This window comes from Vombatus ursinus, unplaced genomic scaffold (genome assembly GCF_900497805.2).
Source record: "Vombatus ursinus unplaced genomic scaffold, bare-nosed wombat genome assembly UNPS02014830.1, whole genome shotgun sequence".
Classification (NCBI taxonomy): Eukaryota; Metazoa; Chordata; class Mammalia; order Diprotodontia; family Vombatidae; genus Vombatus; species Vombatus ursinus.
The window spans coordinates 11296049-11322042 of record NW_020954608.1 but is presented as its reverse complement, the minus strand read 5'-3'; the positions used below and the strand labels follow the sequence as shown (position 1 = coordinate 11322042).

General features: G+C 41.1%; 1 protein-coding gene across 5 annotated transcripts in view; it reads right to left on the bottom strand.

Annotated features, from left to right (window-relative positions):
- The window catches only part of ATXN7L1 (ataxin 7 like 1), a 253230-nt gene that overhangs the window by 30262 nt on the left and 196974 nt on the right, over nucleotides 1–25994 (bottom strand). For all 5 annotated transcript variants that reach the window (XM_027838587.1, XM_027838588.1, XM_027838589.1 and 2 more), the window contains 2 exons: nucleotides 25568–25790; nucleotides 1245–1522 (listed from right to left, as the gene is read on the bottom strand). In XM_027838587.1, the coding sequence (XP_027694388.1) occupies nucleotides 1245–1522; nucleotides 25568–25790 (501 nt within the window). The remainder of the gene's footprint in view (nucleotides 1–1244; nucleotides 1523–25567; nucleotides 25791–25994) is intronic.

The window sequence follows — 25994 nt, the reverse complement described above, 5'->3', positions numbered from 1 at the left end:
AGCAACAAAAATCCAGACTGGTGTCCAGGATCACATATTTGTCATAGAAAAAGAAGTGAATGCTTTTGGAAATATCATGTCTATGTCCACACTGTTTAAAAAAAAAAAATCTTTCCATTCACTTCTGTGAGACAAAAGTGTAAACTCCCATTCAGAAGAATACCCGGGGCATGCAGTCTGTGAGGCAGTATCAGGCAAAATAAGAAAACCTGAGTCCCTGACCCCAAACCTTGCCATGCCGAAGAATAGCACACACTGAGCATTTAAAGCTGTCAAGCTTGATTCACTTTTTCTGGGTCCAAAGTCTTATTTTCAGTGGTGTCTCTACTACAGATATTATTCTCTACAACCCCCCGCCCCACTATTCTTCACCCCAGTGTGGTCCTTCTTTTAGCTTATTGTCAATATAGGTCTTGTACCCACACTGTCTTCTGTGGCACTTGAGCTGACAAATCTAAACCAATGCCCCATTCACATGGGGAATCCTGCTGGAAAAACAAAACAAAACAAAACAGTTTGAGAGATCACTCAGTCCTACAGGGAACCAACTCAGGGGTGGCCAGGAGGGGCTGCTCAAGTGACTGCTCTGGGGAGCACTGAAGCCGATCCCAATGACAAAAGCCACTGTCAACAGCTCTGGCTCGGGCTTTTTAAAAAGAGAACACTGAACCAATCAAGTGGTGGAAGTCAGAGCAGGAAAACCCAGAATGAACTTGGAAACCTACCACGAAAAAGGGCAGAGGCTGAATTTCCTCCTTTGAAACCTACTGGCATGACCGTCCCTAATCTCCACTGAGCTCTTTGAGAGATGTCATTGAGAGCTTTCCTAAGCCACTGTTCAAAGTTACTAGAGTGAGTCAATGAGCCTGTCTGTCAGCAGAAAATGTCTGTGCAGAACTAGATTACTACAATGGCCCTGGAAATTATGTGGATTTGTTGTTGTTATTGTGTGGCTGGAATGGCCTCCATCCGTTCTTTAGGCTGGAAGACAGGGCACTTAAGCAAAGACACAGATTTAATCGGATCCTAGTAACAGTAAAGCCACTTTAAGCTAGGATTTTGTGAATGAATGATCTTCCCAGTGGGGGCTCTTTGCAGGTCAATCCCACCTGTGGCTCCCCTTCCATAGGAAGAAGGACCTTGCTTGGAGGCGTCAGGGCTGATAGCAGTGGAAGTGGTGGCCACTCCGCTGGGGAGGGGGAGGGGCCAGCAGGCTGCCAGACTCAGAAGGTACTGGGACCTACCTGAAAGTCTCTTGTAAGGCTTGTTGCTTTTGGTGCCATTTTGGTGTTTCTTGTCTACTGAGGGAGATACGATTCCTTTGCCATTCAATATCTTCTCTGGTGACGGTGGCACCGGCTTAGACATCAACACCGGTTTAACTAAAGGTGGGGTAGGCACGGCAGAGGAAGAGGTGGCAGAGGTCACAGGAGTAGTGGTTGTTGAATTCATTTTGACATTGGCACCGTCTGCCTTCACTAGGTTAGGAATTTTCTCTAAACTGACTATAGGAACAGGAACACTGCAAAACAAAGAAACAAACACAAATTCTTTCTTTGATGCATCATGTCCACTGAGGGGAGATGTTCACCCGACCCCACATGTCAGTTGCCAAGTCACTCCATGATCACTCATTTGTAATAACCCTGGTGATGTGGGCTGTAGGGAGTTGCTGGGAAGGGAGATTCATGACCAGAAATGGCATCAAAACTGACCTCTTCCTTCTCCCCCACCCACATCCTGCTCGATCACCAGGGGTCATTACACTGCGTCCTCCTCCCCCGTCTTTTTAAGTTGGTCTCATCTGTAAGATAGCACCTTTGGTGGGCACAATGTCCCTGCTGTGATGCTCAAGGAGAGATGCTGTTGGTTACCAAAGAAAATATGCCACTTGCAGAAACACTCTCCTCACTTGCTCTAGCATGCAGCTAAGACTCCCATCCTCATCCCGATCAGGCCTGACATCTGCTTAGCTCGGCAGTGCTGACAGGATCACACAACACGATGGGATGGCTTCAGGCCAGAGGACTGCACAACATGCTGTCTGAGGGCTTCTGGATTACTCTCATATCTGGGAACGGGCTAAAATTGAGTGAGCCGCTGTGTAATATTATCTAATATCCCATTTTAGTCAGTGAGTTATGTAAATGGGCAATTCTCAGAAGCTGGCAGCTTTCTTTCCATGATGAATTTTAAAAAGGCAGTACATGAAGGTGTACTTTCACTCCTTAGAATTAGCACTAGTCATAGCCATTTCTTCCATAACACTTGAGCACGGGAGTTTTTAAACGGGGTTAGTCATTCCTAGGGATCTATGAGGGGCTTGGCCCTAGGCTAGGTCCCTGAATGAGAAGGGTCAGGTTTCCTTTAAATCTCTGTACAGGCTCCAGGGGAATCTCTCCATTCTCCCCTCAAAACACAGGCTCCTTCTTTAGATCCCAGCTGATCTGTGAGCCAGAAGCTGAGCACGCAAGTCTACTTAGGAATATAACATGATGGACCATATATGATTAAGTCTTTTTGGTCCAGCAGCCACTAAAGGGGAATCTGAGAGGTGCCAGGCTCCATAATGCCTGTTTTGTTCGCTTGGGATGAACTCTTTGCATGGCAGATCGAATGCTAGACTTGGAGTCAAGAAGCTCTTGGTTCAAATCCCGCCTTCACACACTTAATAGTTGTGTGACCTCGGGCAACTCATTTAGCTTCTCTGAGACTTATTTTCCTCGTGTGTGAAATAGGATCATAACAGTCCTTACCTCACTGGATTGGTGTGAGGATCAAATGAAATAATGTAAAGCATTTTGTAAACATTAAAATGCTAAATAAATTTCAACTATCATCATCATCATCATCATCATCATCATCATTATTATTGTTACTACTCCTAGAAATGGCATAGAGTTAGGGAAGAATATTTTATGTCCATAGAGATAATGAGTTCCCCCTTCTCTAAATTTCATGAAATGTTTATTTGATTAACTTATTAATTTAATAAATTATTATGATAACTCTTTTGTCCCTAGCCTCCTTCCTTTTTCTAAATAGGAGCACAGATGCTGTTTACAGATTCTCAACATCTTGGAAGGCAAATATTGGACCTGACAAATCCACTGTGCTGGTCGGGAATCTGGAGTCTGCCCACTCCTGTATTCTTTCTAGAACGCTCTTCTCCTTATACTGAGAAAAAGTTATACAAGACTCTAGGTCTTTCAATGGGGACAAACAGGCTGGTAGTTTGGGGTAAGACATGAAACCATTACTATTTCAAGGATTTCCAGAGTAGGTAAAATGGTGTCTAAACTATTATAGACACAAGTGGACATCTGCTAATTTCTAAATTCTCATCTCAGAGCACTCAAATACATTGAAAGACCAAAACAACACCAAAAAGGAGAACCTACAAATCTTCTAATCTAAAAATAAATGAGAAAAATGAAAACCCCACATACACATAAACAAAACCCCAAACTTGTAACCTGTACCAGGGAATTTAGGATTATTAGGAACTCTTTTTCCTTTCTTTTCCTTCCTTCCTTCCTTCTTTCCTTCTGCATACCTGAGAGCTGATTAATGATAACCACTGATTTCATTCCTATTCCTTTATATAATATACTGCCTTTTATTTCTATTTAGTTCTATTGTCTGAGTGTGGATAAGATGCTATGTGGTACATCTAAGTCCTTGACCAAGAAGGTATCAGCATCTCTTCTAACTGCCCTTCTGTTTTCTTTGTCATTCATCTTTGGATAAAAAGGAAGGGAATTAGCATTGAGTAGCACCTACTAAATGCCAGGCACTATGCTAAATGCTTTACAATATCATTTCATTTGATCTTTGCAACAACTCTTTGAGGTAAGTGCTGTAAATGCTGGGGAACTGAGGCAAACAGGGTTAAGTGACCTGCCCAGGGTCTCATACCTAGTAAGTGTCTGAGGCTGGATTTAAATTCAGGTCTTCCTGACCCCAGACCCAGGCACTTTATCCACTGAGCCACCTAGCTGCCTTGAAGAAAGGTGTGGCATAGTGGAAAACACACTGGGGTTTTGAATCAACAGAATTAGATTCCTGGTTTTACCACTTATTAGAGCTATATGACCTTGGGCAAGTCACTCATCCAGGAGCCTGAGCTTCCTCACATGAAAAATAACACTAATAATCCTTGTTTTTACCGACCTTTTGGAGTCGTGAGGAAAGCCCTCTGTATGGAGGCAACAGAAATGTGAACACTTATAATGATAATGAGTCTATCTACCAAATAAAGTTCAGGAAAGGGAATTTAAACTTCTCTGTTCTAGTCTAATTTCTTGCTTGGAAACTTTGTGTGAGTCAAAGACCACAGGATTACAGATTTAGAGCCAAAAAAAGTGCTTACAAGCATCTAAATGCCATATTTAATAGATGAGAAAAGTGAGGCACAGGGAGGTTAAGTCACTTGTCTGAAGTCACAGAGGTAGTAAGGGGCAGAACTGGGATTTGAACTCAGGTCCTCTGACTCCAAAATCAGTTCTTTTCCCACTGCAGCTAGCTGCCTTCTGAGCCATCTAGGGACCTCCTTTACCTATTTGCAAAATAACCCGGCAAAGTGCTAGGTACATAGTAACTTCGAAACATTTTTACTTGAATAGAATAACCCAAGGATATTATAAGAATTGATGCAAATACAAAACAAAAATTAAGTGTTTAATGTAGCATGCTGTATTTTCCTCCCAAAGTGAATATCCAGCTAAGACCTGGCTTCCCCAAATCAGCCACAAAATTATAGATGTAGCCAGTTCAACTCTTTGGAAAAATGTCAATTGTTTCATCTCTTCAGAACTCTGTCTTCCCAATTATGTTTACTTATACTTTGACCAGGTTAGATAACATATCTATTACCTATCTCCTATTTTGAGCTTTCTGCCAATGGAGAGTGGAGTGCTTGTTACCTATTCTTAAGCTGCTAGTTAGTGTTCCTAGAAATCCTGCTGGGCCCTAATCACCCCCTGCCCTGAAAACCTCAATATATAGAGACTGATAGCAGAATCAGAATGAAGACACCCAACAGTAGAACTAATTCATAAGGAGCCTGAAAAATAGCAACATCCAATTCTTTCTAGCCTCAGTTTTATTTTGGAAGAGGGCAGAATTTGGAGAGAGTCTGGACAAACATCTATCAAAGAATTCCAAACATAACGTGGTCAGTGTGGGACATCTGCCTGGCAAAGTTCCATGATGCCAAGCTATGGAGTGGAACTTTGGGGGTGGTAGGAATGGTACACTTTCTCTGGGGTGCAATATTTAAGGGTCTAAGACATCTCATAGACCAAAGCTATGGTGCAGAGGAGATAGAACTTGGCAGCTGCTACTTTTGATTACTTACTTGGTCACTTTTTTCCTCCCTAGAAAAATACAGGGTAGCCCTCAAGGCCCTGGGAAAATGTCCAAATGTCCTTCTGAAGTAATATGATTCTCACTAGAGCCAAGTTGGAGACTCTGCTGGGAATCAACAGAAAAGAGAAACTGGCAACTATAATGGTTCTAGGGGAAGAGAACCAAGGAGCCAAAACACATCACCAGGAGAAATTAAGAGGAAGAGAGAGAAGTGAAAATCATACCTATGTGACCTTACCACCCTCATCCCACCCAGTATAAATGGCAGCCATGGGCTCATCCCAGTATTCAGTCTCCTTTCTTCACTGTTACTGGCAACAGTCTTGAATTCCTAAATCAGTGAACAGAGGAGGAAATGTATGCAAGATTGTACCATATACAATTTGGAAAATAAATCCCAGGGGTTCTCAACTTTTTTTTTTTTTAATAAGCAGAGCATGAAACTGACCCAACACTTGGACAGCACTTCCCCCTCCCTCGGTGTCACTCCCACTTTTTCATTTTATTTGCTTAGTTAGCATTTTCCTGTGCTCTTCTTCTAAGCTAAGGTAGGAGCTCTTAATGTGGGATGCTTGGAACCCCAATTTCTTGGGAGACTTCAGGGGATCTCTGTACTTGAATAGAAAACCCCCCAACAATTATTTCCAAAAAAGGGTCCATGGGCTTTACCAGACTGCTAAAGCAGTCCATGACACACAAGAAGTTTTAAGAATTTCTGCCCTATAGTAAGAAAGAATATGTGTGGCAAGCACCTCAGGAAAGTTTTCTTCTCTATCCCTGTCTTTCTTTTTTTGTTGTTGTTTTGTTTTTAGGCAACTGGGATTAAGTGACTTGCCCAGGGTCACACAGCTAGTAAGTGTCAAGTGTTTGGTCTGAGGTCGGATTTGAATTCAGGTCCTCCTGACTTCAGGGCCGGTGCTCTATCCACTGCACCATCTAGCTGCCCCTATCCCTGTCTTTCTTTCTGTCCATCACCCTCAGTTTCTTTGCCTTTGGACTATCTTCTCTATCTGTCTCTGTGTCTGCCCATCACCCTCAGTTTCCTTGCTCCAGCTCTTTTCCCAGGACACAATGGGTCTAAACAGGATTTACTTAGCAGTGCATTCTTCTGAGGAGTGTGGAATCCTGAAGGACAAGGTAAAGGTGTACCCATTTTGGAGGCAAGTTAAAGCATTATTGCTTCTCCAATGATGGGACTACGTATCTCCTTTTCTGTACCTGATTATATTAACTTCACATTAACTTCAACACTGTAAAGGTAGGATGGGCTGCAATGAGTAGCCCCCAGTTTGTTGCCTACGAGGTTTGTTTCTGCTTTATTTGCCAGGGTGGTGAGCCTAGCCATCCTCACTTAGGTCTGATGGCTCACTTCCTGTCACTTCCTTTCCCCAGTTACAAGGAATTCCCCTATTCCCTCCCAGAAGCCTCACAATTAGTCACATTTACCCACTCACTATCGTCCTCTTTGCAAGCAGTATGTGAAAGAGAAGGCTGATTCTCTGATCTTCTCCCGCTGGCTCCATAATGCCTGTTTTGTTCGCTTGGGATGAACTCTTTAAGGGAGCACGGGGCAGCAGCTTGCTTCCCTGCTGTGTGTAATATACTGGGAGTAGTTATCTCCTTGTTATCTCTGTACCTCTGCACGGCTGTCATGGAGAGAGGATTGCACAGTCAGGGACCGCCCTCCCTCATCCCTGCTATGGAAAACAAGGGCTCCCCACAACCAAGAGCGCTTTGCTATGTTGGGGGACAATCTGCCCTTTGCTTCTGTGCCCCTCTATTAAGCGCACATCTTTCTTCTAATGTGCTTGGCATGTATAACTTGCCCTTTCCAGCCAAAGCAACCCTTTGGCCTTCACTAGTAACATTTCTCTTGCACTCATTCACACAAGGTGCCTTTCACACACTCTCACCACCTCCCCTCTACCCCCTGTCCCCCTCCTTACTGTCTGCAATGGAGCTGAGGCAGATTACCTCAATTTCCATTTGAGGAAGGTGGCTTCCGCACTCCTACATCCAGTTGCTATCAGAATGATTATACCTTACTGATGATCATAATTTACTGTTTCATCATTGTCAACAAATAACTCTTAAGAAATGGAGAATTTTAGAGTCAGATGGGTCCTTAGAAATAGGTTTACAAAAATGTTTCCCAATCATCCTTATACTTACCAGCATAGAAACAAGATGCATTTATTGAGTGAGGGCCTAAAAAACATTAATACTACTGCTGTGGACTATATTTTTGATGAAAATTCTTAGTTTTCTTCAGACTAATTTCTTTTAGAAACTTGTGCTAAGAGGCCTAATCCAGTACCTTTTCATTCATATGACTTTTGGGGAACCCAGAAGGGTCAATTTAATCCAGTCCTCTCTTCTTAGAGGTAGGAAACAGCATTACACTATCCCTAAAGGACTAGTGTTGTCTTATTTTAAAAGACCTTAATGCAGATGATTCCATTATCTCTATTGATTTCCCCCCTTTAAAGTGATGATTAAGAAATTATCACTTGTATCTTTCAAATTGAAACATGACTTGGGAAGAACTTTAAAAACCACAATATCATCAATGAGGATCATAGATTTAGAAATATCTAGGGGTGTTGGCCTGAAAACTGGAAACCTCTGAATACTAAGTATGGTATACAGCAGGTATCCAGTAAATGTTTGTTGAATGAAAGTTATCTATTATAAGAAAATACTTGGAAAAATCCTTATAAATTCAATCTGCAAACAACCTCAAAGGTACAGATTACAAGCATAGCCTGTATGTACCCTCCCCACCAAAAGCTAAACCACCTCCTTTTTGCATATTAGGCCTTGGAAATAGAAGGCATTATAATAATTTGAGCAAGGCTTTGAATTCTATCCTACATGACACATCCTCACTACGTCATGAAAATATCTATACCATGTAGTTATTAGGTAGGTATACATTTGGTTATGAGGCAAAACCAGACAGGTTATAGTTGAATCACTGCTGACTTAGGGGCCATGCTAGGAGGTGTGACGCAGGGAAGTGTTTTATGTCATTTGAGTGGAGTGTTTTATGGCATTTTCATCAATGACCTAAGTGACAGAAAAGAAATTTGGCTCATCAAGTTGGCTGAGGCCCTCAAGGCTGAAAAGTTGACCAGCTCCTCAGAAGGAAAGGATCAGAATTCCTTTTACAATGACTTTGGTGAAACTTTAAAACACTTGAAAACAAACAGAATGAAGTTCAGTAAGGACCAACAGTGAAAAATTAAGGGTCCAGGTATCAAGCCTCCACCTCAGACTGGACGAGAAGTTCTCATCCTTGAGGTTCACTGAGTTTTAGATTGGTAAGTGTTCTTATCTTGACCAAACTCACTCTTCAGCTTTCTCTATCCCATATCATGCCATGCCACAAGGCCATGGTATTTCACTTTCTCACTTTCTTCCCACTCTCCAATCTGCTTTCCAATTCTAGCTCTGAAAACAAATCAACTCAACATTACCATTCTTGCAAAGGATAGTCAATTGTTACATGGTTCCACTCACCACCCCTGTGATACCCTTGTTCAAAACACTTCTTTTTGGACACCATTCCCCTATATATGCTATATTCCTCTATTTGAAGGTAAGCCCCTTGAAAGCAAGGACTGTCTTGATTGCTTGCATAAAATCAAAGGATATAACCTATATAAAGAACTCTGTAAACATAAAAACACTATTATAATTATTATGAAAAGAAATCCTGTTATACTGGCTAGTGCTATTTAAGAACATGATAGACAATGGAGATGACTGCTGATTATACCGACACTTCAAGAGGAGAAACTATTGTGTGCTCCTCTAGACACCAGTTGTCTCCAAAGTGGGATCCATGGCCTCACCTCAAGGGATGTGATCAACTACTGGAAAGTTGGGAAGATGGCTTGCACCTCACTCTTCTGGTGATGGCCTACTTCAGTGTATGAGAATATACAACATAGCCATAACTACCCTTATTCCTCCCTGTCCTACATATTATTCCCCTACCTTCAAGGTGTAAGATCCTAATGTAATCCTCCCTCCCTCACCTTCAGAGGCAGGCACTGGCCCCTAAGGGCAGTTATAACCTAATTACTAACTGGCTCCTCATAGCAACAGCTGCCATAGATGCCACTGGGAAACTCACTCCTCCTCCACACCCCTCACTCAGCACATTCACCCCCAGTCCTGCAGGTCACCTCATGGCTTTTATACTTTTCAGAGGGTGGGCTACATCTTAGGACAGTGAAAAGTTAGTCAATGAGCATTTATTAAATACTATGTACCAGGCACTGTGTTGAAAACTAGAATAGTAAGACCCTTGCCTCCGAATCACCACTACTCTTGTTTGTTTTGGGTTAAGACATAGAGAATCTCATGTGGTTAGTAGGCATGGGTGGGTTGGAATCTGCCTTGAAGATCTCATTATATTATCTTTCCCCCCAAACTCACCCCTCTTCCAAATGTCCACATTTTGGTCAAGGACACAACCATCCTTCCAGTCATCCAGACTGACAACCTCAGTGTCACCTTTTATTCCTCATTCTCTTACACCTTATGGCAAAATTGTGTCATTTCTACTTCCACAACATTTCTCCCACTTACTTGTCCCCTTCTCCCCACTAACATAGTTCCCACCCTAATTCAGGTCCTTTTCACCTTTCACACCTGAACTATTCCAATAGCCTTCCAATTGGTTCTCTCCCATCACATCTTTCCACTCTCCAATCCTATCCTCTCAACAGCTGCAGAAGTGATTTTCCAAAAATCACTTTCCGATATCTGACCATGTCACCACTCAATAAACTCAAGTGGTTCCCTATTGATTTTAAGACCAAATATTATTTCATTTTTGTCTCCCTGTGTAAGTTTTATAACAGTTATCAGCACAGAAGTACACGAAGATAATTTAGGAATAAGTAAATATACACATATTGGGGATGCATGCTCAAATTTTTCTTACGAAGGAAGGTGCAGTGATCAAAAAAGTTTTAAGACCCCTGTTAGTGGGGATGTGGAAGAGAATCAAACATAGAAGTTCATGGAAGGTCTCCTGTTGGGAGACATAGTCTAGGTACACTGACCAGCACAAAAAAATTCTTACTATCTCAGAAGGAAAAATGAGCAAGAAAACAATAGGGGTAAGTAAATGATGATGATGAGGAGGAAGAGGAGGATCTTAACTGCTATTTATATATTCTTTAAGGTTTACAAAGTGCTTTCCATATACTATCTCATCTGATCTTCACAACAACTTTGTGAAGTATCTATTATCAGTATAATTCTGATCATTTTGTGGGTGAGACAGACACCTGAGGTTCAGAAAGGCTGAGCGATTTTCTTTGGTCACATAGCTAGTAAGTGTCTAAGCTAATATTCAAAGCCAGGTTTTCCTGACTGGAGTGGAGTCAGTCCTTTTATAGTAGATTATAGGGTCTCCTAGAACACCTAGAGCTGGAAGGAACCTCAGAAGACATCTAGTCTAATACCCTCATTTTACAGATGAGGTCACTGAGACCTATAAAAATCAAGTGACTTGCCCAAGGCAACACAGGTAATAAAGTGACCAGAATTAGAACTCAGGAACCATTTCTTTTCAAGTTCAATATTCTTTCTACTACACCCCACTAAATTAGTGATACTGTGACTAAGGTAATAAAGAATTCACTTCAGTAAGATTTTTAGGATTTGACTTTACCCATTGGCAGAACAGCCAGCCAGTACTCAATACAGTGTAAGAGACACCAGTCAGTACTGCACCCCTAGCCCCTCAGAACAGAAGAAAACAAAACTTTACTTCAGCTGCTCACTGCTGTCTGAAATTCTTTTGACCAGGGATGTTTTTTTTTTTTATTCCACAGTGGGTTTAGGGAGAAGAAACAGCAGTTTAAATTCACATTAAGGTCTAAATGTCTGGTAGCAGATCTTTGCTAAGAGTAGGTTCTGACAGAAAGAGAAGTAAGGGACTGAGTCCTGGACAATAAGGAGAAAGGAAGCCTGATCACAGAGAGTCATGAATGAACACAGAATTCAAAGGTGGGGGTTTAAAGAGAAATTTCACTTACTACATAATTTAGTTTTGGGCCAACCCTGCTTTTTGGGGAATAATGAAGTGGGAAAGTTACTGTCTTCAGCCACTAGATGTCAGTGTCCAGAAGAAATCCTCTTTCGGATTCCCAATAATGGGCTCCCTTTGAGCTGAGAGTAATGCTGACTTTGCTTCAGCATCTCCTCCTAGAGCCATAAAAGCTGAGCAATTCGCCATGCTCTCGTGTCAACAAAACTGCCAATGTGGATGAAGGGCGAGGGAGGGTAGGCTTGGAAGGGGCACTGAAAGAGCTCAAGAGAAAGAAAACTCCTTTTCCATCTCCTTGGCAAGGCTAAGGAGAGAGGCGAGAGGCCACCCCATTGGGTGACCTCAAGCACCTGGGTTAGCGTGCCAGAGTGCCTAGGGAGGGCAGGTGCTAATGCTGGGGCCTCTTCTCTTACAGACTCATTCATTCAGAGGGAAGTGAGGACTAAAAAGGACTGGGTCTAAGCACTAAAGTGGTCATCTGAAATCAGCTGACTTGGCACACATATCAGGATCCCAATCTCTGCTCAGTATTGCCTTGTATGACCTGCTACCCTCAGAAGGAAATAGGGCCTGGTGGCCCAGGCAGCCCCAAGGACCTTGTTCAGCTTTCAGGTGGTTCTAGTTTTCTACTCTGCCCTTTTTGTTTTTCAGTCCTAGAATCTAAGAATCTTAAGACTAGAAGGAATTTGAGATACCATCCTGTCCCTGTGATGAACCTAAGCACATTTTTTTTTCATCTTTTAGAAGATTCTCCTTTTCAAAGCTTTTAAGAAGGCATATGGACTGGGAAAGTACAACGAAGACAGAAGTCCAAACACATCTCTTCCTCAAGCAGGCACACTTCTCCCTTATACTTGGTGGTCCCTGGGGAGAATGCAGTCAAACATAAAGTGGTTGCTACAAAACATTTAGGAGAATAAGATTCCACAGCTTCCTCCAGTGGCCTCATTCTAAGGTCAGATTTTTTTTTTTTTTTGCTAGGGCTAACCTAAATCCTTTCCCCTGCAGTTTAAACTTGCTTTCCCACTTTGTCCTCAGCTGAGGAACAGAAAACACACAAACCCATTCACTAGTCTGTATGAGAAGGAACTCTTCATATATGGGGCTAGTTGTACCCTACCTGTCTCTTCCCCTGGTTCACCAATCCCAATCCTCTAATCTTTGTGTCTTGGATTTCTCAGCACTTAGCAAGGAACCTTAACTTTGGACTGAACTGGAAGAAAACACCAAAAAATTCCTGTTCCATAAGTTCTTCATATTGTTTTCTAGTTACAAATTCTGAACCAGCCATGTACTTCTTTTTTTAGGAGGCAATCAGGGTTAAATGATTGCCCAGGGTCACACTGCTAGTAAGCATCTGAGGCCAGATTTGAACTTAGGTCCTCCTGACTCCAGGGCTGGTACTTTATCCACTGTGCCACCTAGCTGCTCTTAGCCATGAACTTCTAGTAGCAAAGTGACCCAGGCTGAATATAATGAGAGAATCATTCTAATGGTCTTACACTATCTCCTCTTATGAAGTTATTGATAGACATTCCTCTATCTTTCATGCTTATGGGTTTTTTTTTTGTAAAAGCAGTATGCCTTCACAAAAAGTGTACATCCCCTTGTTTTAAGCATTTTCCTTTTAAAAAATAAGTTTTCTATCTTTGTTTTTGAATCATTCATTTTTTTTTAACACACAATTCTCCTCTTCCCTTTGTAACAAAGAAAAGAACAGTTAAGCAATTGAAAGAGCACCAATTCTCAAGCTAGTGGTTCCAACCTCACCTCTGGCACTTACTACCTCTGTGAGCTCAGCCACTTTGCTTCACTTCCCCAGGCCTCAGTTTCCTCATCTTTAAAACGAGGGGGTTGGATTACAAGCCTCTGAGGTCACTTCCAACTATTCACCTAAGGAGGTCTTTGTGACCCCATGACACAATGACTCTGTGTCTGCGGTATCTCCTTCATGCTTTGAAGAACTACAGTGTGATGGACTCAAATTCATTTGACATTTTGGGACCTTTTTTTTCTCTTTAGAACTATGTTATAGAAATGTCATGCTGGGTAAGGAAGGGAGGAAATATCTGAAAATGAAGATAATACAAAAACAAAACATATTAATAAAAAACAGCAAAAAAAAGTAATAATTCCCTAAGAAGTTGGCATGAATAGACGTGGAAACAAGTAGCATTGTTCACATGAGATGAAGAGAAGGGGGGAAGGGAATGAGTATTTGTATAGCATCTATTCGCTATCTGGCACTGAGCTAAATGCTTTCAAAAAACTATTTCATTTGATCCTTACAACAACCCTGCAAAATAGGTGCTATTATCATCCCCATTTGACAGATGAGGAAACTGAGGCAAACAGAGGTTTGTGAATTGTCCAGAGTCACAGAGCTAAGTAAGTGCCTGAGGCCAGATCTGAACTCAGGTCTACCTGACTCTGGGCTCAGTGCTCTATCCACCATGCCACCACTGTCAAAGAGAAAAATATTCTGGTGAGCAATAAAAAACAAACAAAAATAAAAGGATAGTCATCTTGACATCTACTTTGGCCCATAGACTGATTAGGCCACCCTTTCACAGAGCTGGTCGTTCCTTATTCTTCGGTTTCCTTTTCTTTCCCAGTGGTGGGTAATAACCTTTCCTCCTCCTTGCAGAACTTCACTCTTTTTATTTCTGAGGACTTTTCTAATTTACCAGGGTAGCAGGGAGTTCAGAGTCTATCTTTCAAGGTGTGGGGCTCTGCCCCGAGTTTGACCTCATTTGAAACTGGAATGAGTGAGAGGCACTTGAATGCTGAAGGAGCAGTAACTTTCTTGTCCTTGACGCCTCACTGGCATTAAGGAGGTATTTCCCAGTCAGCTCAAAGGAGATCTGAAGCTCCCCACCTTCTTTCAAATCTTCCCTACCATCCTCTACTGCCCGATTCCTCTCCCTGTATCTGGGGCTGATCTTTCTCTCTCCTCCCCTTGGTTGTCTCTCTTCAGCAGTGGCGCGGAAGGGTAGGGATGAGAGGAGGCTCAAGCCCAGAGGCAGCCCGATAAAGTGGAGAAGACTAACTTGGAAGGAAGGAAGGAAGGCCTGAGTTCAAATCCCATCGATGTACATCTTCAGCAAATGTACTGACACATGGCCCAGGAAGCTCTCTAAGACTATAGGTTGCAGATGAGTGGCTGAGCTGTATCAGTGCAGGGGCTTCAATACTAAGAGGTCCCCAGACCAACAAAACCATGGGTACAAACAGAAGCCCGTATCACTTCTTATTCTTTTCATTCTCCTTGAATTGTCAGGGTTAAAAACTCAGACACTTAAAAAACCCCTTATCTGTCTCCTCTCTTTCACAGTCAAACTCTTAGAAAAAAACGATTTACTTGTATTTAATTTCTCTCTTCTTGTTCACTTCTCAACCAGTTGAAGTCTGGATTATAATCTCATGGTTGTTCAGTCGTTTCAGTCATGTCTTACTTTTCATGACCCCATTTGGTGTTTTCTTGGCAAAGATATTAGAGCGGTTTGCCATTTCGTTCTCCAGCTCATTTTACAGATGAGGAAACTGAAGCAAGCAGGGGTAAGTGACCTGCCCAGTGTCACAGAGCCAGCAAGAGTCTGAGGTTGGATGAGAACTTCAGACCTGGCACCCCAACCCCCTGAGCCACCTGACTAGCTTCAGTACTCACCTGAAATTGTCCTCTCAGAAGGATGTCAATGATCTCTTTGCTAAATCTCATAGCCTTTTCTCATTGTTCTTGACCTCTATGGACCACTGCCTCCTCTGGGATATTCTTTTTCTCTCAGTCAGTCCCCTTTGCTGGATCCTCATCCATGCTCCGCCTACGAGCCAGGAATGTTCCCCAAGTCTCTTTCCTAGGCTGTCCACTTTTCTTTTTCTACAACCTTTATCTAGGCGATTTCCTCAGTTCTCATGGTTTCAATGATAATCTCTAGGCTTATGACTTTCATCCGGCCCTTGTCTTTCTCCAGAGTTCTAGTACTACATCCCTAATTACCTACTAGACCCTCAAACAAAATCTCATAGGGATCTCACACTTGCCACCTCCAAAACAGAATACACTATCTTTCCTTCCAAGCCAATCCTTCTTCAAACTTCTCCATTATAGCTGAGGATGCCACCATCCTTCTAGTCACTCAGGGTCCCAACCTCAGTTGTCCTCCCCTGTTCACTTTTCCTCACTATCCATATAGTCAATGAATTGCTAAGTCTTATCAATTCCGTCTCTCTACCACTCATATCTGTCTATCTGTCCCCTTCTCTCCACTCACTTGGCCAGCAACCTAATTGTAGTCTTGGTTACCTCTCACTTGTACTATTGCTGTAGCCTTCGGATTATTCTTCTAGTCTCCAATCTCTACCCTCTCTGTCTTTAACCATTCTCCACAGAGCTGTCAAAATTATAATCCTAAAACACATTCTGACCACATCGCTCGCCTGCTCAATAGTCTTCAGTGGCTCCCTATAGCTTCTTTTTTAAGATAAATATGAACTCCTCTGGCATTTAAAACCCTTCACGCTCTGACTCCAATCTATCTTCCCAGCTTGATCTCACATTACGCTCCTCTTCTCCCTCCCCCCTTCCCCCATGTTCCAGCCAAGCTGGTCAACTTGCTCTTCCTAGAACATGACATTTCATCTCCTGTCTCTCTGCTTATGCAATCTGTGTGCCTAAAATGCACCTCCTCTTTACCTCCACCTCTCGGAATCTTAAGCTCTTTTTAGGGCTCAACTCAGCTTTTCCTGATTTCCTTAATTGCTAGTGACACCTCTTTCCATTACTTTGTACATATTTCTATTTACTTATCTGTGTGCATCTAGCTTTCCCCAGTAGAATGTGAACTTCTTAAGAACTTTTTAATTTTTGTCTATGTATCCCCAGCACCTAACGTAGTTCTTAGCACTTAATAGATGCTTATTAAGGAAGGAAACAAGCATTTATTAAGCCCCTACTATATGCCAGGCACTGTGCGAAGTGCTTTATAAATATCATCACATTTGGTCCTCACAACAATCCTGTGAGATAGGTACTGTTATTATCCCCATTTTACCACTGAGGAAACTGAGGCAGACAGAGGTTAAGGGACTTATCCAGAGTCATATAGGTATTAAGTGCCAAGGCCAGCTTTGAACCTAGGTTTTCCTAGTGCCTTATTTACTGTGTCACCTACCTGCCTCAGATGAGGAACTGTTAGGAAGTGGAGACAGAACCTGCAAAAATGTTAACTCCATGCAGCTCAACATTTTCCTAATATGGCCAAGGGTTGTTGAGAACTAAGGAAAAAAATAACCAATGATAATCTCAAGATTGTTCAATTTATCTTATTTCCTCTCCCTGTCCTACCCTTGGTCTTTCTTTAATAGAAATCTCTTACATCAAAGCACATAGAATCCTATTTCTTTTCTCTTTCCAACCTCCTGATAATCCTCCTTCCCTAATGATATTATCAAGAATGAGGATAATGAGATGTCATAATGGATAAAGGCACCTTTCTTAATTCTGAAGAGCTCAACATGCTTTTTTACCTCACTTATCCTTAGACTATCCCTGCAAAGTGAGGGAAGACTAGTCCCACTTTTGAGCTATATAACATGAAGGAGGCACAGAGTGTTTAAGCCACTCAGTCACAGACACACACAGAGTGATTCTGTAAGTGATCTGTTTCCTCAATTTGGTATACTGTCACCTAGACTCTACTGCCTCTTTCCTCTTAGAGCTGTCATTTCTGAGCAACAGTCTTGCTTCTGGCCCTCACCAATACAAGGGAAGGAAAGATTAGCCAACCAGGTTTCTCCACTGGGCAGCTAGCCAGGGCCTCTCATTTATAATTTTCCTTTCCATAAAGTATTGGGAAGATTTCCAGAACACTTCCACTGCCACTACCATCACTTATGGGAGGACGTGCCTCCCATCGTGAGGGAAGACATGCTTTTCAGAGGACAGGAAAAACATACAACAAACAATCTACCATTGCCAGAGGGTGTATGCAGAGAGGGCAACAAGTCTGCTAATTTTTCTTTTTGCTCCTTTTCTTTTGGAATGACAGAATCACCTCTTGCATTTTTAATAGCTGGGCATATTTAGTATTCAACACATAGTTCTGGGTTGACAGGATCTAGGGAGAAAGCAATAAGCCATCCTGAGGAAGAAAACCTGTTTTCTTCTTTCCTTTCCTATATAAGGGCCAGTTTGAGTCTTGACCAACTGGCCGTGCGAGACCAATTCAGTCAGAGCAACAGCGGGAGTAGGAAAAGACTGGCTGACTCTAAGCCCGGGTCCCTGCCTGGTTGGCTGTGTTCTTATGGCTAAAGGATGAAGCCTACATCATAGATCGGAAAGCCCTGGCAGGTGTCATCCACTACTAGTAACCCAAACCAATTTGTCTGCATCTAGCATGGCTTTCCCCATGGGCTCTGTAGCAAAGGATTTCAGGATTTCACACATGGGTTCCTCTTAGCTCTGGCTATCTCAAGGAAAGCCATCTACAGGCAAGATAAATGATGCTAACTGTAAAAAACAGGAGGTCCTAACACTCAGAAGACTGGAAACCTCCTAAGCACTGTGAATGTCTGTTTGGGGCTAAACTTATGACTAGGAACATAGTGATGGCCTTTGTATTAAAGAGGTGTTTGGTTTTTTTTTTTTTTACTTTGACTTTTGCACTTAGATTTTCTGATTGATGGTAGATGATTCTGAAATGACTGCTATGTCTATCACCAGTTATTTCCTCTCTGCTGAGAAATAATTCATTTACTTTCGTATTATGTCATTGGGTTTTTGTAATTTTTAGCACCTTCTGATTTTCTCTTTGAATGGTTCTTCTCAAACAAGGTCTCCAATGAATATACTGAAATTATGAAAGTCCATGACACATGTGACTAAACAATAGCTTTGTCCAGTGAGTCCCTGAGTTTTAAGATCAAGTGAGGCATAAAATACGGATATAAAGGCTCACCTATAGTGTTCTCTAGTATCACAGAAGATGTCCCTAATGAAGTCCAAAAAAAGAAAGATTCCCTATTGATGGTGTCTCCAAATGCTCTAATTTGCAGATGGCATGGTATTAATCATTTCAAGTTATGGAACACTACAAAACATCCTATGTGAAAACCATAGCAACATGAAAGAGACTGGTCTAACTATCTACACTAGAAAAACAAAGTGGATGAATAAACATAGTGCCCAGACTGCGACAAAAAGTTAGACAGACCAAGTGCAGTATATAGAAAATGATCTAGGATGAGAATTGAGTAGTAGGAAGAGCACACAGCATTTCAGAAATAGTTAAGTGCTTTTAATAGTCCTAAACTGCCTGCTGCCAGAAAAAAAAAAAAAAAAAAAAAAGGCCTTTTCTTTTACCATCAATATTCTCTTGGTGATGAGTGCTGAGTTAGGATTTTTTGCTTTTGTTCCTCTTCTTTTAAGTCATTACTTTGTTCCTATGATCAGTTTTGCTTAATCTACTTTAAGGTGACCTTATTCCGCTAGGAGAGAGCCTCACGTCTCACCCCATATGTCAACTCTTTCCCTGGTTTTGGAGTTTTAGTTAACGTACTGATTATTATTTCTTTCTTTAATTATCTCATTTTTTTCTTTTTAAATTTCCCTTCTTTCCTCCTTTTGGGTAAGAAGAATTGGAAAACAAAACATACAATGATGAAAATAACGTAAATGAAAAGAACCACCACCAAACAATCAACAGGAAAAGTAGTAAAATGATAAAGAACAGTCATGTAGAGGTGTAGAAGGGGTTCATGGGCACGAAACATTATTTTTAATACCAGATTTTGTTGGAGGGGTAGACTGATCGGTTTTGCTGATTTTTTTTCTCCTTTTTAAAAAAAATAGTTTTCAACATTCACTTCTATAAGACTTTGAGTTTTAAATTTTCTCCTCCTCCCTCTCTTCCCCCTTCCCCAAGATGGTGTGTAATCTGATATAGGTGATACAAATACATTCATTTTAAGCATATTTTCCTATTAGTCATAATGTAAAGAAGAACTGGAGCTGATAAGAGGAACCATGAGAATGAAGTAATAAAACAAAACAACAAAAGAAAAGGAGAGTAAATAGTATGCTTCAATCTGCATTCAGACTCCACAGTTCTTTCTCTGGATGTATTTTCCATCTTGAGTCTTTTGGAATTGTCTTAGATCCTTGCATTGCTGAGAAGAGCTAAGTCTACCAAAGTCAGTCATCACACAATGTGGCTATTACTGTGTATAGTGTTCTCCTGGTTCTGCTCATTTCACTCAGCATCAGCATATAAGTCTTTCCAGGTTTTTCTGAAGTCTGCCTGCTCATCATTTCTTATAGCACGATAGTATTCCATTACATTCACATGCCACAACTTGTTCAGCCATTCCCCAACTGATGGGCACCCCCTCAATTTCCAATTCTTGGCCACCACAAAAAGAGCTGCTATAAATATTTTTGTACATGTGGGGTCCTTTTCCCATTTTTGTGATCTCTTTGGGATACAGACCTAGAAGCGGTATTGCTGGGTCAAATGCATGGTTTTATAGCCCTTTGGGCATAGTTCCAAATTGCTCTCCAGAATGGTTGGATCAGTTCACAACTCCACCAGGAATGCATTAGTGTTCCAATTTTCCCACATTATGTTAGCCAATCTGATAGGTGTGATGTGGTACCTCAGAGTTGTTTTGATTTGCATTTCTCTAATCAATAGTGATTTAGAACATTTTTTCATCTGACTATAGATAGCTTTAATTTCTGCCTCTGAAAATTACCTGTTCATATCTTTTGACCATTTATCAATTGGGGAATGATTTGTATTCTTATAAATTTGACTCAGTTCTCTATATATTTTAGAAATGAGAAAACTGTTTTAAGAGATAGCTCTCAGACAGGGAAGCAGGAAGAGAGGAATACCAGGGGAAAGATAGGTGATGTAAAAATAAAAGCTATCAATAAAAATCTATTTAAAAAAGAACAAAATGTAGCCTTATAGGATCTTTTATAACAAGGTGGCTCTTACCCATACACCAAAATTATTGAAGATTCCTTGAAAAATGAAACTACAGAAAAAGCCCTGTTCAATACTCTGATCATAAACATCAGATGAGTTAAAACAATGACAACAACAGCAACAGCAACAACAAGAGGGTTATGAATGATCACCAAGGGCAGCGAGTGGCACAGTGGATAAGAGGACCTGGCCTGAAGTCAGGAAGACCTCAGCTCAAATCCAGTCTCAGACAATTACTTACCGTTCGACCCTGAGCAAGTCACTTAACCCTGTCTGCTTCCATTTCCTCATCTGTAAAATGAGCTAGAGAAGGAAATGGCAAACCACTCCAGTATCTTTGCCAAGAAAACCCCAAATGGGGTCACAAAGAGTCAGATACAACTGAATCACAAATGGTCACCAAAGACATCTGATGAGATCTAAAAGAGAATTCAAGTTGAACAAGGATTCCCCATAGATGGGGAAGTCCCCTTAGATGCTCCTGATTGCAGATGGCATTGTGCTGATTGCTTCAAGCTCGAGAATACTGCAGAGTTCCCTGGAAGAGAGGTATAATGACTCAAGGTAGTTTGGCCTGTCTATCCATCTCTTGCCCAGATTATGATGTGTATCTGTATGGATAACACTATAGAGATTCTCCATTTTAATCTATTTCTCCATATATCTATATATACATATACATATATATCTATTATCTCTCTCTAAAAATATATTTGGAATAGACAGTACAAACAGACAAGCTGGGGCTGGAGCTGAATGAGAGGAGACCATGATGGATTGCCTTTGAGAAATTTCAAAGTTCCTTTATAATGATTCTGAGGATCCCATGAAAGCAAAGGACCACATTTTAATGCTTGTTAATTGACTGACAAAACATTCTCTTGCTGTTTCCATATGTAGAATATAAGATTATTTAAAAAATTAAAAATGAATATTCCATAGAGGCAAAGATGGGTGTGAGTATAATCCATGAAAAATTCTGAAGAATAAGAGAAAAGACATCATTAAGAAATTGTATGAAATTGTATGATATGAAAAGAAGATGGTCATGGTGAGGGCAAGAGATGATACATGGGTAGCCAGAGTGCTCCACTAGCACCCTTGTAATGTTAAGAGAAAGTGAAATAGGCCTCCAGCATGTTGCGCAGACCAACATGATATACTTACGGAAGACATGGACAAGAATCACCTAGGATGGCAGGCATAGAGGGGTTGCAATTTGCATTGATGGAAGGAATTTCCAAATAGGATCACAGATCCATTTGAACACTGATATATAGCTAGGAATCATGGGATAGCACAATCTCAGAAGAAATCAAACTTACAAGTGACCTGAAGGGCAGTAGAAAAACATATGGTATATGTAAGTTTTAACGTGTTACCACCAATGAGTGAAAAGTGGTATAAAAGGCATTGCTAAAGATATGTTTGACGGAAAAGAAGGTGGGCCAGTTTATGTTTAAGAATGAGACAATCATAAGTGGTAATAAAAGATCCATAGGAAGGCCTACACAGCATTGGATATCCATTCAAAGGATACCTGCCTTTTTTTGTATCCCCCATGCTTAAAACTGTGTCCTGTACATAGAAGATGCTTAATAAATGCTTACTGACTGATTCTCTAAAGAGGATTTAAAGAAAACTATGAGAAAGAATCATATAGTACGAGGTATGAAAAAGCTGAATTCTGCCTTGGTGGATTCATTAAAGCATCAAAGGGTAAGGATTTTTTAACCTATTAAGCCCAAAATAAAATTATACAGACTATTTAAGCTCATGGAAAAAAATTCTGGGGGGGGGGGTCAACTTGAATTTAGCATAATAAAAAAACCACTTTCTTTGAGAAAGTCTGTCCTTTACCTCCGGCTGTAGTTGGTTAAGGTCATGGACACCCACTCTCAGGCAGTGTTTATTCTGTCACGGCTTTCAGAAAGCTGATGTAATTCTCCACTTGGAATATCTAAATTAGATTTTATAATCCTGTGGTCTAAAAAGGGTTTTTATTAATTGCTCTATCTACTGTTCTTATGTATACACCATTCTTCTGATGCTGAGATATCAGGCTGATGAAACTGCTTGTGAAGGAGAGGGGAGAATCCTACATGCTTCTCATTCACTGCCAGTCCTGGTTAGATCTCCTTAAGCATAACCATGGAACAGTATTTTTGCAACTACTGAGGAATGCAACTTCGTGCTAGAGAATATTAATTTTACAGGCTTTCCCTCGATCAGTAGCTCAGTGAACTAAAGTGAAATTACAGAATCAAAGCGTTAGAAGGGATGTCATGGGTTTACCTGGATCAGCCTTGACTGGCTAAACCAGCAAAAACGAGTGCTTGCCTATCTCCAGTAACATAGAATCTTAAATATTTGCTAGCCTTTTCCAATATTTAATCACTCTTTTAAGTCAAAAAGTCCATCCTTATTTTTAAACAATTTCTCTCTTGCATCACTTGCTCTTGGGTCTATCCTTTGTGGGGAGGAAGGTCATCAGGTCAGCAATGTCCTCATAACAAACTTGCACCTATTCATTCCCCTTCTCTTCCTTATGTTAAGTCTAAGAGCAGCAGAGTTGGATGGAAAGAGAGGTGACCTTGGAGGTGAGGGAAAATTTGGTTTGAATCCTGCCTCTGACAATTACTGGCTGTGAGGCCTTGGGCAAGTCGTTTACTACTGTTCCATATCTCAGTTCTCTCATTTGTAAAATGGGGACAATAATACCTTCAGAAATTTGTTTGTAGAATTTTTGTAGGTATCAAATGCGATGATATATGTGAAGCTCCTTAAAACCTTAAGGCACTACCAGGCACTACCTAAATACCAGTTACTATTATTATTATTATTAAGAAACCCAGTTCTCTTAACTGTTTCCTCGAAGCATCTCTTTTCCACCCTTTTGAAAATTCTTGTCACCACTTTCTGGGCTTGCCCTCAGTAGGTGCTCACAAATATTTGTAGAATTCAAGTGAATGTCTCCAATTTTTATAGATCTTTTAAAAAAAAAAGTGGAGGGGCAGCTATGTGGTGCAGTGGATAAAGCTTTGGCCTTGGAGTCAGAAGGGCCTGAGTTCAAATCCGGCCTCAGACACTTGACACTAGCTGTGTGACCTTGGGTAAGTCACTTAACCCTGACTACCTCACCAACAAAAAAAAATGGAGACTGAAAATTGGAAATAATAAGTTAGACTAACAGCTAATACATGGGAAGGATTCCTTCTTTGTTTTTCATGTCCCACACTTCTATTACTGTGTTTTGCTACTATGTTAACATTTTAGTAACATGATTACACTGTCAGTTCATTTGACTTGTGATCACCTGAATTCCTTCAACTCTTTACATTCACCCAGCCAGCCTTATCTCATCATTTGTGGATTTAAAACATGGTGCCCTATGTTTGTCCCTATATTAAACTTCACTCTGTTCTTGAAGGTCCATTTCTCTAATGTCCTATCATCCAGGGCATCAGCAGTGCTGACTCTAGCCAAATATAATGAGCATTTCTTTCCATTCCTTCCTCCAGGTCAGTGATAAAGACAATAGATGATAATAACTACAGGACTCATCCCTACATGTATGTGGTGGTTGGGCCCAAGGACAGCCACTTTTTGAGTGGGTCCCACTCAGTGGGTTGTGTGTCCTGTGAACTAAAGGATGAACCAGAGGCCTGTGTCTTCCCTGCTTGTGAATGAGGACAGTATGGGGAAAGAACCAAAGCCTTACTGTAAAGGGCAGATGTAGGACATTTATTAACTTTCCATTGTCTATACAGCCTGTGTTTCTATCACGGAAAGAAATTCCATTGATCTGAAAATAATTAGCCCTTCACTAAAGCATTCAAATTACTTACTATCAAAATTCTGTGGTTACAAATCGATTGACAAATGATTTATTTCACTATCTTTCCACGAATGACATTCAGCCTAATGGTTCATAATGATCGAGGTCATTTTTACCTAAACTGTGCTGCTCCCCACCAAAAAATTAGGCATTGTATTTTGCCTTCTCGTACTACTTTCACAAAGTCCCGAAGTTAAGGCTTAAGGCTTCTGTAATAATCTCTCCTAGTTCCCTAAGCATCTTAGAATGCATATCATCATGTCCATGGAAATAGGGAATACCTTTTGAAGATACTCTTCAAACATTTCCTTTTTTGTTCTAGTGGGCTCTTTCTACTTGCCCATCACAGAGGGAACCTGCTCTAGTTAACCACTCTGAGTAAAATATTTTTCGTAAAGACAGAGGTAAAAAAATTACACCATCCTCTACATTTTCACAGGCATTTGTAATTCACTTTCTTTCAAAGAAGTGACATTTTCCTTGGTCATCTTTGGCTTACACACCAATTTTTTTTTTTTTTGGGTCTGTATCGTGAGTATCCCTCAGAGATGTGATCCCATAGTTCATGCCAGAGAAAGGTTCACTACAAAGCAGAGACCCAGACTCAGTTTCTCTCAGTAGAGGAGGCGCCTCCATCATGAGAGTGGTTCCTATAGCCCAGTGCGTCAGTACTTAATCTCTGTAATGGGGTTCCCTTTTTCTCATTGGGGAAGATTGCTTGTGGAGTTTTTGGGCTAGGCCCAGGGACCTGACCTGGGATTTCATTGGTATTGGTTTCTTCCCAGATGAGGAAACTCCTCCTCCCAGTGCAGATAAGCACTTTTTCTGAAAGTAATCATTTCAGAGAACTCCTGGAGCACTTTGAGGTTAAGGGACATCCCCGGAGTCACACAGCCAGTCTATGACAGAGCTAAGATTTGAACCCAGATCTTCCTGGTTCCCAGGTCAGCTCCCTACCCACTATGCCCCTCTGCTTTTCATACGGAATTTTTAATACTATTATTTAGCATGAGAAATCATAAGTTGGCCATATAATTAAAGAATATTTTCTGGCTTGCTTTATATGGGCATCATTTACCCTTTCCAGTGAGGGGAGAAAAAAATTTCCCACATCAAGTAAATAAGACTTTTAATTCTGGGCCATCATTCTGATTTTCCTTCTTTTCTCTTCATTTTCCTAAATCTGGGAACATGATGCCTAACCAAAAAGTAAGCAACATGTTTCAGTGTGAGGGCAACAAGGAATAAGGGTGAAAAGGCAAGCAAAGAGCTCGGTGTTTCCAGCACCCAATGACTCACCATGGTTTATCCCTTGATGCTTTCGAAGAAAAGACTGTGTGCTGTTTGCTACTGGAGGTAAGTAGATTGTCTTTGGGCGTTTTGAATGGCTTTGCGTTGCTGCTGACAGGGTTATGGCCGCTGATACAGGATTTTGCTTTCACTTGTAACAGTGATGTCCTGGAATTGGAAGGTGGCGATGCTGGAGAGGGAGAAGGTTTACACATGGAACTGTGTCTTCTTTCTAGAAAGGGAAGAAAGGACAGAATTCAGCAGTTTGTTTTCAGCAGGGGAATAATTCCCTTTCTTTCACTCCTCCTACCTGCATACACACATAGACACATAGATATATAAACATACACATACTGCAAAGAGGAAATTCCTCTCTTTGCCATGTGCAAATCACTGAAGTTTCAGTCATGATTATTCTTGCCAATTGCTCTATTCT